The sequence below is a fragment of the Peromyscus eremicus genome, chromosome 15, assembly GCF_949786415.1.
Source record: "Peromyscus eremicus chromosome 15, PerEre_H2_v1, whole genome shotgun sequence".
Classification (NCBI taxonomy): domain Eukaryota; kingdom Metazoa; phylum Chordata; class Mammalia; order Rodentia; family Cricetidae; genus Peromyscus; species Peromyscus eremicus.
In genome coordinates, this window is record NC_081431.1 from 14,554,814 (window position 1) to 14,570,962 (window position 16,149).

General features: G+C 42.6%; 1 protein-coding gene across 1 annotated transcript in view; it reads right to left on the minus strand.

The window, feature by feature from the left end:
- Positions 1-13,343: 13,343 nt before the first annotated feature.
- The window catches only part of LOC131925273 (sphingolipid delta(4)-desaturase DES1-like), a 28,473-nt gene continuing 25,667 nt past the window's right edge, over positions 13,344-16,149 (minus strand). The window contains exon 2 of the mRNA XM_059280566.1: positions 13,344-13,490. Within this exon, the coding sequence (XP_059136549.1) occupies positions 13,344-13,490 (147 nt within the window). The remainder of the gene's footprint in view (positions 13,491-16,149) is intronic.

A 16,149-nucleotide genomic window follows, 5' to 3' on the forward strand; every position in this document is an offset into this window, starting at 1 on the left:
TGAAGTTCATAGGTCAGTGATTGGGTTGACTTAATTTGCATCTTTTTGAATATACAATAGTAAAGCTGTTCCCTGCATTCTCTCAGGTAGTAATGCAATTTCAGTGCTACTTAAGACTGTTACTATGGTCACAATGGTTCTGACAGGCTTCTTATGCTACAGAGTTATTTTTCCATTTCCTTTTTAATTTACACCCACATGTAGGAAGATATGTTTACCTCTTACACCCATATTCCACCCTCACCGGATTCAGAGGATAATGTTTTCAGTTTATTATTCATTATCATGGTTTAATGTTCACATTGTCTCAGATTGTGTCTTTAGTAAATTTCTAAGCCATTGATATGTGAGTGATTTTATGTCTTGTTTGTTTCATCAAACCACTTAAGTGTTACTGTGTCTTATATAAGCAGGTCTGGTTACTTCACTTTCTTCTGAAGTATTTATTCTATCTCATTCTACAAAGTCTTCGATATTACTTTTAAGAATGATATTGATGGGCCTGGAGAAATGACTTAGTAATTAAGAGTGTATACTGCTCTTTCAGAGAACCAAGTTTGTTCCCAGCTCCCACATAGGCAGCGCAAAACTGCCTGTACTCCCAGCTCTAGGGGACCCTGCACCTCTGGCTTCCACAGACACTTGTACTCACATGCATGCACACATACCCCTCACACACACACATGCACACTTTCTTAAAAATAAAATACATTTTATAAAAAGAATGAAATTGATAATGGGTTGACAAGATGGCCCAGCAGGTAAAGGTACTTGCTACCAAGCCCCACAACCTGATTTTGATCCTGGGGACCCACGTGGTGGGAAGAAAGAGCTAACTCCTAAAAGTTGTACTCTGACCTCTGTGAGTGTATGTGTCTCTTTCACACACACATATAAATAATAAATTGCAAAAATATGACTGAAATAAAATCACATTTACAAAGGTCAAGAAGACTCCTTTTTCTTGAGGACTTCAGAGAAGTTTATAGGTACTAAAGAAAATGACACTCTGTTCAGTGAAAGATATAAAGGAGAGAACAGTATTGGATCCCAGGAGATCAACAGAAGCTAAAAACAAAACCCCCCCAAAAAAAAAAAAAAAAAAAAAAAAAAAAAAAAAAAAAAAAAAACACCCAACCAGCATCAGAAGAGCTAGATGATTGGGGATGATCTGAAAACACCACCTGGCGTATCAGAGATCTTCCTGCCAACTGAGTGTTGGGTCTAAGTACATTTAATTTCTGGTGACCTGGACATAAAATACAGTCTGTAAGAGGTGACGGCTGTGGGACAAGCTGAACAGAAGTCAGTTACTGGGCAGAAAACAGATCCCAACATTTCTGCAAATGACATCTTTGAACATGCTCTGTATACTACTGCATGACACTCTTATGTGATGTTCTCAACTCAGGATCTGTTGACATCCTATTTTTTTTATATCCTACACTTCTATAGAAATGAAGATTGACATTTTGCTAATACTAACAGCCTAATAGTCTGGCTAACTAACTTTTTTCTGGTGAAAAAGATCCATCCTACTGTTTAGAAACATCTGGAATTGCATCTACTGTCCTCGTCAAAGATTTAGCCATCTTAAATACATTTTGTAGCCAGATGTGGTGGCACATGCCTTTTAAGTCCAGTACTTGGGAGGTAGATAGATGGATCTCTCAGTTCCAGACCAGTAAAGGCTGTGTCATGAGACTGTCTTTTAAAAAAGTACATTTTGTGTTAGACACTGCTGACGTGATGAAGGAGCAAGCTCAGAAGAACTTTCATCCTGATGTGGTGTGGGCCAGATACTGCTAATTATCTCTTGATAGCCATTCTCATTTCTTTGCCCTTCTGTAAGAAAAGCCTGGAAACCTAGCCAACTCCCTGGGCTAGTGAAGTCACGGATCTTAGAGAAAGCACACTGCCGCCACATAGACTAGTGCAATCCTAACTACGTTCCACAACTTACACTCACAGATGAGTGCAGCTCTCATCCCACATCCAAGAAGCGTCTCTGCAGAAGATAGAGACCAGTACAGAAAACCACAACTGGCCATAGTGCATAGAGACCAGTACAGAAAACCACAACTGGCCATAGTGCAAAGATCAACTTATTGTGGGGTTCCCAGTCCCAACAGATACATCTGCAACACAACTCCTGGTCCCAGGGGCCAGGGAATATCAAAGAAGAGGGAGTGGAAAGATTGTTAAAGCCAGAAGATCGGGAAGTCTGCTGTGAGATTCTGTCTCCTAGACATGACAGGCTCCACCTATGATACATCAACAATATGTCTGCCTAACAAGACCTGAACAATGACAATACAAATAGACATTCTAGTGCAAGAGGGTGAAATCTCACGGGGTCCCATCCCTTAACAAAAAACAATAGACAACTAATGACTGCTGAGAGAGAGAATTAGGGGTGAGCCTCCCTAATTGGTAATCCAGTAAAAAGTGACCTGTCCTGAAACATTAAACTGACTTAACAGGTTGTGTGTGTGTGTGTGTGTGTGTGTGTGTGTCCATGCATGTAAAACAATAAAGAAAAAGCAAGCAATTCAAGAGGGAGTTTGAGGGAGGAAAGGGAAGGGGGAAGTGATGTAATTATTACAAGGTTACCCTGACCTAAACCTGACAATGGTGTCATTGTAGTTTTTGCCTTTATAAATGCTGCATCCCTGAGCTTTGGGTCAAGAGTTCTTTGTGGTAAGAGCCTGCTCTCTATCTTAAATCAAGAACTCTTAGTTGGTCTTATATACATAGTGGTCTGTAACTTTCTTGTTTGGACTATAACAGATCAACTGTGGGCTGCTAGAAGCCCACAGCACCAGCACACCAGTTGGGGTACAGTCCTTCAGAGGCAGTTTTTACTGTTTTCAAGTGGATTCATCTCAGGTCTCCTAACCACTGCAGAATCTCACACATTAAGAATTTCCTGCCGGGCGGTGGTGGCACACGCCTTTAATCCCAGCACTCGAGAGGCAGAGCCAGGCGGATCTCTGTGAGTTCGAGGCCAGCCTGGACTACCAAGTGAGTTCCAGGAAAAGGCACAAAGCTACACGGAGAAACCCTGTCTCGAAAAACCAAAAAAAAAAAAAAAAAGAATTTCCTAAAGAGTTTGATCATGCAGGGATCAGAAGTGAGGTAGTGGGAATCCCAAGTCAGAAGTCTTAACCGCCCTAGGATTTGAGTTATGGATTACTAGGTGAAAAAGCAGGACAGTCTAGAGTGGTAACTGGACCTGTAATCCAGCCCTTGTGAGACAGCCTGGAGGATGCACCTGTTCAGTGTTAACTTGGACTACATAGTTACTTTCAGGCCTCCCTGGGCTGCATAGTGAGACCTTGCCTCAAAACAAGAAAAAATAACCCAAAAAATGTAAAGCAGAGTAAAAAAGTCAAGGTTTGGTGTGTGTGTGTGTGTGTGTGTGTGTGTGTGTGTGTGTGTTTGGTTGGTTTTGGTGGTGGTAGTGTTGGTTGTTTTGTTTTGTTTTGTTCTTCATAGAAGTGGCCTTTGAGCTGAAAGAACTTAGCATAGGGAAGGATTTGGTTACACTGAACCAATCCCAGTGTCTACACATGGGGAGCTAAAGAAGCCCTGGATTCCCTGGAATAAAGACAACTTGGGGCTTGTGTGATATGATCCTCTGCTATGAGTGACTAACCTTCAAACCCAGAAACTGTCATTTTGATGATTTGCCCACACAAGGCACAACTTGTGGTTAAGAATCTATGATCGGGGGCTGGAGAGATGGCTTAGAGGTTAAGAGCACTGACTGCTCTTCCAGAAGTCCTGAGTTCAATTCCCAGCAACCACATGGTGGCTCACAACCATCTGTGATGAGATCTGGTGCCCTCTTCTGGCCTGCAGTCATACATGCTGTATACATAATAAATAAATAAAATCTTAAAAAAAAAAAAAAAAAAGAATCTTATGATCTTCTCTTTAAGATCTGGTGCCCTCTTCTGGCCTGCAGTCATACATGCTGTATACATAATAAATAAATAAAATCTTAAAAAAAAAAAAAAAAGAATCTTATGATCTTCTCTTTAAGATCTGGTGCCCTCTTCTGGCCTGCAGTCATACATGCTGTATACATAATAAATAAATAAAATCTTAAAAAAAAAAAAAAGAATCTTATGATCTTCTCTTTACACATAGCCTGTCCATGTAGGCTAAGCAGATTAGTTATGGTTTAGACAAGCCTGACATGGTTTAGACAGCACCATTAGTTGGGGCTAGGCATTGCACCATGTGCTTTTAGTTCATTGAAGTTTCACAATTTTAAAAGTAGCTTTTCTGAATTAAGACGTCTGAAGACACCCACCGACTGAGTGCAAGCATCTCAAGGGAATAAACCTGTAGTAGTAACTTTCTCATTGAGACTCCCAGCCTGCAAATAATGACACAGAGACGTACTAATTGTGAATGCTTGACCTTAGCCTTGGCATGTTCCTAACTAGTTCTTATAACCTAAATTAACCCATATTTTTTAATCCACATTCTTCCACATGGCTTGATACCTCATCTCCATACTGCCCATCCTGCTGCTTCAGGGTCTGGCTGGCAACTCTGCCTTTCTTCCCAGAGTTCTCTTTCTGCCCGGAAGTCCTGCCTATACTCTCCTGTCTAGCTATTGACCATTTACCTTTTGATTATACCAGTCACAGCAATACATCTTTTCACACAAATATCCCACAACATAAACCTGTCACCTGAGGTAAGTGACAGACACTGAAGTAGCTGCAAAGAAGAAAAGCTTTGGGAAGCAGAACAGCAGGAGAAGTTCATTTTTTAAGTCTCAGCTCCTGATGAGGAGAGAAGCGAGGACCGCTGTGAAGGGAGGAGGCCTCAGAAAATAAGAGTAATTCTGCATCAGGAATTAAAAGAAGGGTAGTGGAGACACAAAGGGGTGGAGAATGAACAAACCACTCCCCAAAATCTCAACAGATTCAGAAAACACAACACAGGGCTCCTCACTAAGCAGGTTTGCAGTCTAACTGAGTAGAGACCCTGGGGTCTCTAAAACACAGGTGCTGACTGGCATAGTGATTTGTGCCTGTAATCCTCCCACTAGGGTCTAAGGCCAGCCTGGGGTACACATTGAGTGCCACCTCAGTCTCATAGAATTGGGCCATGTCTAAAAAACTGAAGTTTACAAACAAAAAAACTAAAAATCTACAAACGAAATATATTTGCGTTTGGAAAATCATCTCTTCATTGGACCAGCGTGCTGCTGCAGGAAGCCATTTTGAAAAACTCCTTACTGAGTCTGCAGCCTGCAGTTCTACAGACCAAGAATGATCCCCTCCTAAGTGCTCCCTTAGGAAACCCAGAGCAAGCGCCAGGTGGCCAGGTGATAATGCTCTGAGAACTGCCCTGAAGAGTCCCTAAAAGTATGTGTCAGCACCATGGAGAGCTCCACAATTTTGAACTGTCTGCACCATAGGCTGGAGTGAAGCTCATGTCCCCATCTTGGAGCCAAATAAAGAAGCTAGCTACCAGAGCTCCTGTGTAGGAAAACAATAACAAACAAACAAATAAAAACAAAGCAGCAGTAGAGGACACAGGAGTGAAGTGTCAGAGCTGCTGTGCCCTGCCACAACCACAGAAGCTTGAAAATGCTATGCCCCTTGGGTGAAATGTTTGACAGTAGTCCTCTACGGGCCCTGGAGCCAGAAAGAGAACCCAGAGTGATAACAGGCACTGCCTGGCCCATGAACTATACTTTATGGTTCCAACAAACAAATGCAGAGATCTACCCAGAAAGCCAAAAAACCCAAGGATCCATTCTCATCAGAAGACACTAACTCAGAATAGCCAGTAAGCAGCACCTCCATGGCCTTTGCATCAGCTTCTGTCTCCAGGTTCCTGCCCTATTTGAGTTCCTGTCCCGACTTCCTTTGATGATGAACAATGCTGTGGAAATAAACCCTCTCCTCCCGAACTTGCTTCTAGTCATGGTGTTCCCTTGCAGCAATAGAAACTAACTAAGACATATAGAGACTAAATTGAAGATTAGATAGAGCAATTGAAATGTATGCATATAGTGTTTTTTGTTTTGTTTTGTTTTGTTTTTTGGTTTTTCGAGACAGGGTATCTCTGTGTAGCTTTGCGCCTCTCCTAGAACTCACTTGGTAGCCCAGGCTGGCCTCGAACTCACAGAGATCCGCCTGGCTCTGCCTCCCGAGTGCTGGGATTAAAGGCATGCACCACCACCGCCTGGCTGCATATAGTGTTTTATTATGTGTTGTCCCCCTTCTCTTCCCCTTTTGACTTTTCTTACTTGTTATCTAATTTTGTAGACCATTTTTGTCCTTTCTCATATTCTTCATGCCCTCTCTCTCAGCTATCAGTATAGGACATGGATTGAGAACAGAATAAACTCAATAAGGTAGAAAGGAATAATAAAGATAAAAAAATCAATGAAGCCGGGCGATGGTGGCGCACGCCTTTAATCCCAGCACTTGGGAGGCAGAGCCAGGTGGATCTTTGTGAGTTCGAGGCCAGCCTGGTCTACAGAGTGAGATACAGGAAAGGCACAAAGCTACACAGAGAAACTCTGTCTCGAAAAATAAAAAAAAAAAAAAATCAATGAAATAGAAATGAAAAGAATAAGATAATCAGTGAAACAGTTGATTTATTGAAAAGGTAAATAAGACTGACAAGCCCTTAACCAAACAAAAGACAGAACCAAATCAAGAAAAGTAGAAAAGGAAAGGGGCAATATTACTTTACAAGAGATAAAACCCATTAAACCCAGAGGATCAATAAGGAATACCCTGAAATCATATATTCCAATGTATGGGAAAATCTAGAAGAAATAGATAGACGTGCAGAAATAGATGGACTATCAAAAATAAATCAATGATGTCTAAACAACTGAAGCAAATTATAATGAGCAATAAAATTAAAGCAATAATAAAAAAGACTCCCCAAATAAAACCATCCAGGACTGAACGGAGTCACTGCTGAATTCTACCAGATCTTTTGAGAACTATTGAAGAACTAATTGAAGAACTAATATTAATCTTCAAATTATTCCATAGTACACAAAGGAAAGAAATAACTACCAAACTCACTTTATGAAGCTAGTATTAACTCTGACACCCAAACTGGAAGTACAGGTAAAAAGATGATTGTAAACCAATGATCCTGATGAGTATGGGTGTAACACTTAGCAATTAGCCAGACATGTGGCACATGCCCTTAAATGTAGCATGTGGGAGGCAGAGCTATGTGTGTTTGAGGACAGCTTGGTTTACAGAGTGAGTTCCAAAGCTAAAGAGTAAACCCTATTCAAAAACCACAAAATGGAAATGAAACAAAAAATAACAAAACATCTCAATAAAATGCTTGCAAACTGAAGCCAACAATACATTAAAAAGATTATTCACCATGATCAAGTTGGTTTCATCCCAGGGATGCAAGGATGGTTCAACATATGCAAATTAAAAATGAAATAAAATTAAAAAATACAGAAAAGTCTTATGGTCATCGAAATAGATGCAGAAAGGGCCTTTAACAAAGATGATCATCCCCTTCATGATTAAAAACCCTGAATTTAGAAGTAATGTACCTCTAGTGTGGTAAATCTATAGTCAAAAATATGGTAAATGAAGGTAAAACAAAAAAGCATTTTTCTTTAAAATAGTAATGAGACATTCCTGGTGTCTCCTCTCTTCACTCTTATTTAATATAATGTTAGAACTCATAGCTAGAGTAAAAAATAAAAATGAAATTGACATTACTAGAGGAATATAAAGGCAAACACTTGAAGATATAGGCATAGTGAGTTCTTTCTGAAAAGGCTCTAATAGCTCAGAACATAATAAGCATGCATTGACAAATGGGATTACATAAACCTTAAAAGCCTCACAACAAAGAAAACAGCTGAGTGAAGAGACAGCCTATAGAAAGGGAGGGAATATTATCAACTGTATATCTGATAGGGGATTAATATGTAGAGTACTTAAATTTTTAAGTATCAAAATATTCCCACAAAGAATCCAGTTGATTAATGGACTAATGAAATGAATAGACATTTCTCAAAAGATGAAATACATACAAATGGCTGAAAATCATGAATAAAGGCTCAACATGTTTAGACATCAGGAAATTGTAATCAAGGCTATATTGAGGTTCGATCTCACCCCAGTCAGAATATCATTAAGAAAACAACAAGGGCTGGAGAGATGGCTCAGTGGTTAAGAGCACTTGTTGCTCTTACAGAGGACAGTAATTCAGTTCCCAACACCCACATTGGCTGGGTCACAACACCCTGTAACTCCAGCTCCAGGGGATCTGAGCCACTCTTCTGGCCTCCATAGGCACCCACACACTTATGTGTATTGTAATTAGTGAAGCAACTATGAAGATTAGCGTGTGTTAAAAAAAAAGATAACTAAAAGTAGAACTCCCACAGTTTCCAGCTATACATTTAGCAATCTAAAATTATGCAATACATTCATGTTTAAACCTAGAGCAAAATACCACTCCTGGGAATATACCCAAAAGACTCTAAGTCAATGGACCACAAATATTTGTTTATTCATTTATTTATGATACTGGTATTAAAACAAGGGCCTTAAGGATGTTTGACAAGTGCTCTACCATTGAGCAATATTCCTAGCCTCAGGAACCCCATTTTTTGTCCAGAATACCCTTGAGTTCCTTCTGCAGCACAGGAAATCTTGAACATGAGATCATCCTGCCTCAGACACTGAATAATTGGATAATAGATTTGACCCATGAAGACCAGCTTACAGGTGTTTATTGAAGAAGTGAGGTCTGTAGGAATGGGAGCTAGGTCACTGGAGACTTTTGTTGTTATTGTCCTCTCCCCCTTTTGCTCCTGCTAAGTGAAAAGGTGTCTGCTATGGTGCCAAAGCCAATGAGCCCCAGTAGCAGAAAGCAACGGAAAACCTCTCATGGGCTGAAGACCTCTAGAGCTCTGCTCCAGATCCAGCATGTCCTCTTTTCAAGTTGGTTCTCCTCAGGTATTATTGCAGTCATGTTTGTTATAATTCCATCACTGGGTGAGGCCCTGTCGCCCACTATGAGGAATGTTGCACTTTGAACATTTGGTTCAAATGTTCAACATTTGGGTTTTGGAAAGAGTTACATGGGTGAATATGTAAGGAGGTGAGAGCCCCAAGTCACAAGTCAGCCCCCTAGGACTAGAGTTAGGGACATGTATGTTACAAAGAAGTATGGGAGCACAGGGTGGTACCTGATATCCCATTCCTGGTGAGTCTGAGGCTGGAAGGTCACCAACTTCAGGCCAGCCTGGGCTAGGTAGTGAGACCCTGTCTGGAAAAAAAAAAAGAAAGAAAGAAAGAAAAAGAAAAAGGTACAGAAAAAAAAGAATTATAAAAAACAAAGCAAGCATGACAACAGAAGTGGATAGTCTGGACTGGGGGAAAGACTGGAAGGAAGGGAAGTGAAGAGAGAGGCGCCTCTGAGGAGCTTTGCTAGATAACGGCTGAGCTGGCTTCCAGAGGTGACTCAGAACTCATCCAGTTAAGGCACCTCCTTGAGGAGTGGGTGGCTTCAAACAGCTTGAGCTACCTTGAAGGTCCCTGGAAACAACGCCAGACATTGTTATCTGCTGCTCCCCAGGCAGAGGTGTTGACTGTGGCAGAGGTGCCGGGAGTTCCTGCTTCGCAGGGTGACTACTAGAATTGGTGGTAAAAATAAGCGACTAGACACAGTGAAGCCAGAGGGATGGTGCACACTTTCCCAGTCAGAGAACTCCAAAGCCAGCTGCCACGGAGTGATTAATACTCTTCCCTGCTCCTCAGTCCTCCCAAGAACATGGTGTTCTACTGGAGTCGCCTGCCACAGGAAGGAGATGGGGAGGCAGAGACAGGACGGTGACTATAAGACCACCATGTCCTGCATGGGGCTCGAGAAGGGCTGTCAGGGAGTGCAGCCTAGAATGAGGCTGGCAGGCGCCCCTGTTTTTCAGGTGGTTCTGTCAAAGCAGCTGTAGGAGAGCCGAGGGACCGTGGCACAGCAAGTCACAACAGGGATGCCTGCGCAGGGATTTCCGCCTAAAGCCCTTCCACTTCTTGGAATAGGGTTGTGCGCATGAGGCAAGTGATGAGGAGAAACGGAACAGGAAGCTCTTTCACATCTACGGATAGAGAGTAATCACCTCAGCCCATCCGACCTGAGGAAACAGCAACAGCAAATGCTGCAGTGTTCAGCTGGCCCTTCCTTTGTCAGTGTGTTCATGGTTGACTTTGCTGCCTTCTGTGACTAACTTTAGCAACAGAAGGATGAAGTAAAGAGTTCTAACAAATGGCTCTTCAGAACCTGAGTGGGCCAGTCTGCGCCTGGCTCCTCACACTCCCTGCTTTCTTGAGCTAACTCAAGCCAGGAAATAGCAACGTTAAGAGCACAGAAGGTCTCTCTCTGTGTTCATATCTTGTGATAATGTCTTACCCCCTTTTAAAATAACTTTTTTCTTTTCTTTTTTTGTTGTTTTTTGTTTGTTTGTTTGTTTGTTTGTTTGTTTTGTTTTTCGAGACAGGGTTTCTCTGTGTAGCTTTGCGCCTTTCCTGGAACTCACTCTGTAGACCAGGCTGGCCTCGAACTCACAGAGATCCGCCTGCCTCTGCCTCCCGAGTGCTGGGATTAAAAGCGTGCGCCACCACCGCCCGGCTATAACTCTTTTTTTCTTTGAGATTAATGTCTATGAGTGTTTTGCCTGCATGAATGTCTATGCACCACATGTGTGCAGTGCTTGCAGAGGCTAGAAGAGGTTGTTGAACCCCTGGAACAGGAGTTACAGATGACTGTTAGCCACCATGTGAGGGCTGGGAGTTGAACCCAGGACCTCTGGAAGAGCAGTCAGTGTTCTCAACCACCTAGTCATCTCTTCAGCCCCAAATTTTACACTCTTTAATTTTTGTTTTATATTGTTTTCAGACAGGGTTTCTCTACATAAACCCTGGCTGTCCTGGAACTCATTATGTAGACCAGGGTGACCTCAAACTCAGAGATCCACCTGCCTCTGCCTCCAGAGTGCTGGGATTAAAGGTGTGTGCCACCATGCCTGGCTACCTTTTAATTTTTTTGATAGTGTTGCTTCCTTAAAGGCTGGGGGTGGGGGCGGTGTTGGCAAGCCTTAGCGCTATCTGACTGTGGGCACGTTCCTTGGACTCTGAATGTCACTTTCCAGATCTCCTTTCCAGGCATATCAGGGTCCTCTTCCACACTGGGCCAGCGAGGCCCTAATTAGTCCCCCAAGACTTGGGGTAGAGAATGATTTGGTAGAGTCTGTGTAACACCTGTGAGGCAGCACAGTTTCTGGTCAGTACCTCCTCTCCTGTCTACCCATCCACTCAGGACAGTGACCCTTAGTGTAAAGGCCTTTGGTATGAGTCTCCTCGCCTAAGAACTTCCTCTGCCCTTTCCACATTACAGAGACTCGAGTGCCCAAGATCAACCCTTAGTGAAGAGGGCCTGAAGCTGATCAGTGTGCACCTCAGAGAGACTTTTAAAACTCCTGTAATGTGCGGAGAAGGGAGAAAACACAGTGAGTGTACAATTCCGTGAAGAGCTGAAGGACTGCCATCGGTGAGGCTGCCATGAACTGTCCCAGGAGTCAGGGAGGGGACCAGCTTCCCTTGCCCACTGGCTTACTTGCCCATGCCTGGTTGCTCCAGCCTGGTTGCTCCGTGGTCCCTACTGCTTCCTTTGCCCATGCTCCTCCTACTTTTCTGACCTACTTCGTACTCCCTCACCCTTCCCCTAAGGTAACAAACACTCCAGAGAAGCCACTTTACCCTGATTTTGTCTCAGGGTTGGTTTTAGTAAACCTGAAAAATTAAGCAATTGCATAGGAAAGGGTTTTTCAAAGAGGAAGCCTTTGAGCTGAGAGCTGAGGATAGGGAAGGAGCTGGCTGTATTGGAAGCAGTACAGGGGGAGTGGAGAAGGCTCTAATTTGTGGCCGTCTTGAGCATGGAACAAAGGAATGTGCTGGGGCTGACTCACAGCAATGAGTAGGGAGGGGAGGACACAGTGTGTAAGAGGGAGGCATGAGCCAGATACTGCAAGGTTGCCCATCACAAATATGGGGATGTGTGCGATGTGTATGTATGTGCCGTGCCTGGCTTCGCTTTCCTTCTCGGCTTTCCTTATTTCTGAAAGTCCAAGCTGGAGGCAGAAACAGCTTGCTGCATCCCCTGGATTGTGAGATGACAGGAGAGTGGAGGAACCAGCCATCACTGTGAATGATTTTCTTCCAAATTACTGAAATTCGTCTCAGCATTAGACACCCAGTTTCCAACTAAAGACACCACTTCCCAGCCCCTTCTTTCACATGCAAGCAAGGGTGCTCTTTGTGGATATATAACTGAAGGGTGTCATTATAGACAGTAGACAAGCCTTAAACTTAGAACAAGGGTGACTAGATCCAGTTCTGGTTCCCCACCACTATAAGAGGAAGCTGGCCAACCTGAAAGAACTTACTTCATATTTTGGATCCTCATTTCCCTTTTCCTTTTGATAAGGAACAGACCATTCCCTTCCCAATGAGTATATTGAAGGAAATGTTGTTAAATTGAAGCAGAATGGTCATTCTCCCAAGGTCTGCATGCACTGCTCTCTGAGCCTTTGGAACCAGAAGTAATGGGACTGGAGAAATGGCTCGGTGGGTAAAATGCTTGAGGTACAAGTATGTAGATCCAAGAGGGGGCCATGTGACTCTCCTGCCCAGCCTTCCTGGAACCATGTTTAAGACTATAGGTATGTACCGCCATGGTCTCTGAGACTTTCTAGTCCTTTTCGTGGGAAGGAAATTTATAGTTAAGTTTCCCCAAGTACTAGTGTAACCATATAACATAGAGAAAAGACAGTGAAATACAAAAACAAACAAAACCAGTAAATGCATTTGATTGCCAGTGCAATTGATTAGCTTTTTCATTAAAGTAAAATTTAATGGTAAAAATCTTGTAGTAAGGTAGGCAATTGACGATGTGCTTACAAAGTGATAGGCATAGAAGAAGACACCACCAGGAATGATAGAATTCAATCAGCAAATGCCCTGTAAGCAGAGGTGAGCACTGCAGCAGTCAGGCTGACTGAACCAGAGTGAATTCTTGATATCACAGAAATCTGAGTTTAAATTGTAGCAAGACAGCTTCTGACCATCACTGATCCCAAGTTTAACCAGGCAAAAAATCAGGCTGGAGACAGAGCTCATTGGCAGAGCTCTTGCTGCGCGTGTATGATGCCCTAAGTTAAATTACCGGTGAGAGAGACAGGTTGGGGAGATATTTCCACATATTATTTATAATAATAAAGCTTTGGAGAGGGTTTTCTTTGGCTCTGGTGATATTTACTCCAGAACCTCATTCCCTTTTGGAAGCCTCTTCACCCTGGAGTAGGGACTCAATGTGTCATCCATCACAAAATCATACAATACTTTCCCCCAGGAGTTGTGATGGGGGAGTTCGTCGTAGTATTCAGCTGCTGTTTTCCTCACCTGAAAGTGAAAAAACACAGCAAGGTGAACCGTGAGTGTTACTGAGGCCTCAAGATGACAGGTGAGGGTCTGACATATTAAAAAACTGACTCGCCAGACTGTGGTTGTGCACGCCTTTAATCCCAGCACTCGGGAGGCAGAGCCAGGCGGATCTTTGTGAGTTCACGGCCAGCCTGGGCTACAGAGTGAGTTCCAGGAAAGGTGCAAAACTATACAGAGAAACCTTGTCTCGAAAAACAAAACAAAACAAAAAACAAACAAACAAACGAAAAAAGAAATAAGGAAAAAACTGACTCAAACTGGGCTTGGTGGCACACACCTTTAATCCAGGCCAGCCAGGTTATGTGAAGGGACCCTGTCTCAAATCAAAATGAAACAAAATAAGTCTCAAATGAATCAAATACCTAAGTGTAAGACCAGAAATAACTGAAAGAAATCATAGGGAATACAAGTGAAGATATCGGTGTAGACAAAGATTTTCCAGATTGGAGTTCAAAGGCAAACACACACACAAAAAATTGAGAAACAGTGTTTTACTAAACTAAGTAGCTTCTGCAGAGCAGAGAGAGTAATCAACAGAGTGAGATGGACAGATGGACAGAATGGAAGATAGCTGCCAGCTAGTCATGTGACGGGGACTAATAGCTAGAATACAGGAGGGTTATTTAAAAACAACAACAAAACACCCAAACAATCCACGTGTAAAAGGAGTAAATGATCTGGAGACACTCCTCAAAACAACAACAACCCCCCACACACACACCAAAAATAACAAATGGCCAAGAAATAGATGAAAAAATTCTCGGTATCCTTAGACATCAGAGAAATGTAGACAAACCTACAATAATATCCCACCCCAACTAAAACAACTGACATTGTTTCAATACTGATAAGGATGCAGAGGAAAGGAACTCTTAAACACTGCTACTGGGGGTATAAACTATACAGTTATTATGGAAAACAGTATGGATCTTTCTCAAAAAAATTCTAAAAAATATTATTATTTCCTCAAAACACCAAGAATTAATTTTCCATCTAATCCTCTCCCGCACTTCCTGCTGCACCTCTAAAGTGGATAAAATCAGCATACAAAAGAGATGCCCGCACATTCATATGTGTTGTGGCAGTCACGATAGCTAAGTTATGGAATTAGCTGAGGGGCTCACCAACAAGCAGCAAGGATAAAAAAGCTCCTTTATTTGGTGCTAGAAGATGCTTTTTTATTGTTTCTATTTTTCAAGATAGGATTTCACTGTGTAACAGCCTTGGCTGCCCTGGAACTTGCTCTGTAGACCAGGGTGGTCTCAAACTCTGTAGATTACCTGCCTCTGCCTCCCAAGTGCTGGGATGAGAGGTATGCTTCCAGTGACTTGAGGCTAAAGGATTTGCAGAATGGTTTGCCTAGAAAGAAAATACCAGTGCTGCCCAGGAGGTGGTGCTCAGAAGTCAGGGAGGTCCTGGAAGGATGGAGGGTTGGAGCCCTGGGGAAAGTTCCACCCAGCATCAGGATTGATTTCCTGCCCACAACCACACCATAACCCCTTCCTGACTGGTAAAAGTTTCTCACATACTTGAGCTATGGTCTGAACATGGAAACTGAGATACCAAAGTCCCCTCTATTTCCCTCAGGCAGACGTTAAGTAATCCACTAATTTCTGTCTCCACAGTTTTCAGTAGAGCAGCATGTAGTGTGTTCTTAGCTTTCCCAGCACAGGGAGTCCACATGAAGTTAAGCATGACAGGCCTGTTCCTCTGCAGTGATGAGAGGACACCCCAGGATGGGGGAGGAGAAGTCTCTGTGACCTGGTGTCAGAAAGGATGAAAAGTGCTTTGGGTTTTGTCAGCTGTAGGGAGGGCTGAACATGGCCTGGTTCTGAGGTGTTGCCAGATAGTGAGTGAGAGTCTGGATTTGTGGTCCCGAAGGAGCTTTGGGAGGCCCAGCAGAGAGCAGCAGGGCCTGGGTGGTGTGTGGGGAGGACACAGGGCTGCTCCTAAATTCCAAAATTAGAGGTTTTGTCTTTGTTTTGTTGTTGTTTGTTTGTTGTTGGTTTTTCAATACAGGGTTTGTCTGTATAGCCTTGGGGCTGTCCTGAACTGGCTCAGTAGGCCAGGCTGTCCTCAAACTGAAAGATCCAACTGCCCCTCCACCCAGGTGCTGGGATTAAAGGCATGTACCACCACTGCACAGCTTCCAATCTACTTTATTTCAAAATTTAATGTCTTCTATGGAACAACTAGTTTTTCAGTTAAAGAATACCTATTTATCATTTCATCCCTCATGGTATATTTTTGCCATAGAAATTTAGCACTTCCCAAGTTTGCAAAATTTTATATTTCAATCTTCGTTATAAATATGGAAGTTTTTTATTTCAGATATCAGTGTACTTTCCATTTTCCTTTTATACTAACATTCAAAAGACCATCTAGGCTTGGGGATTAGTTTCAGTCCCACTACAGATTCTAAAGTCTATGACTACTCAAATCCCATCAGTAAAATGCAGCATTACTTGTATACAATGTATACCTATCCATTCTTTCTCTGAAGTAAGTGCTAGATGATACCCGTTCCCTCTCACAGTGCACACATGTGTGTGAATAGTTCATACTGCTACATAACAGTTGTTGTGCTGCAACTGATACAGAATGATGTATCTTACAC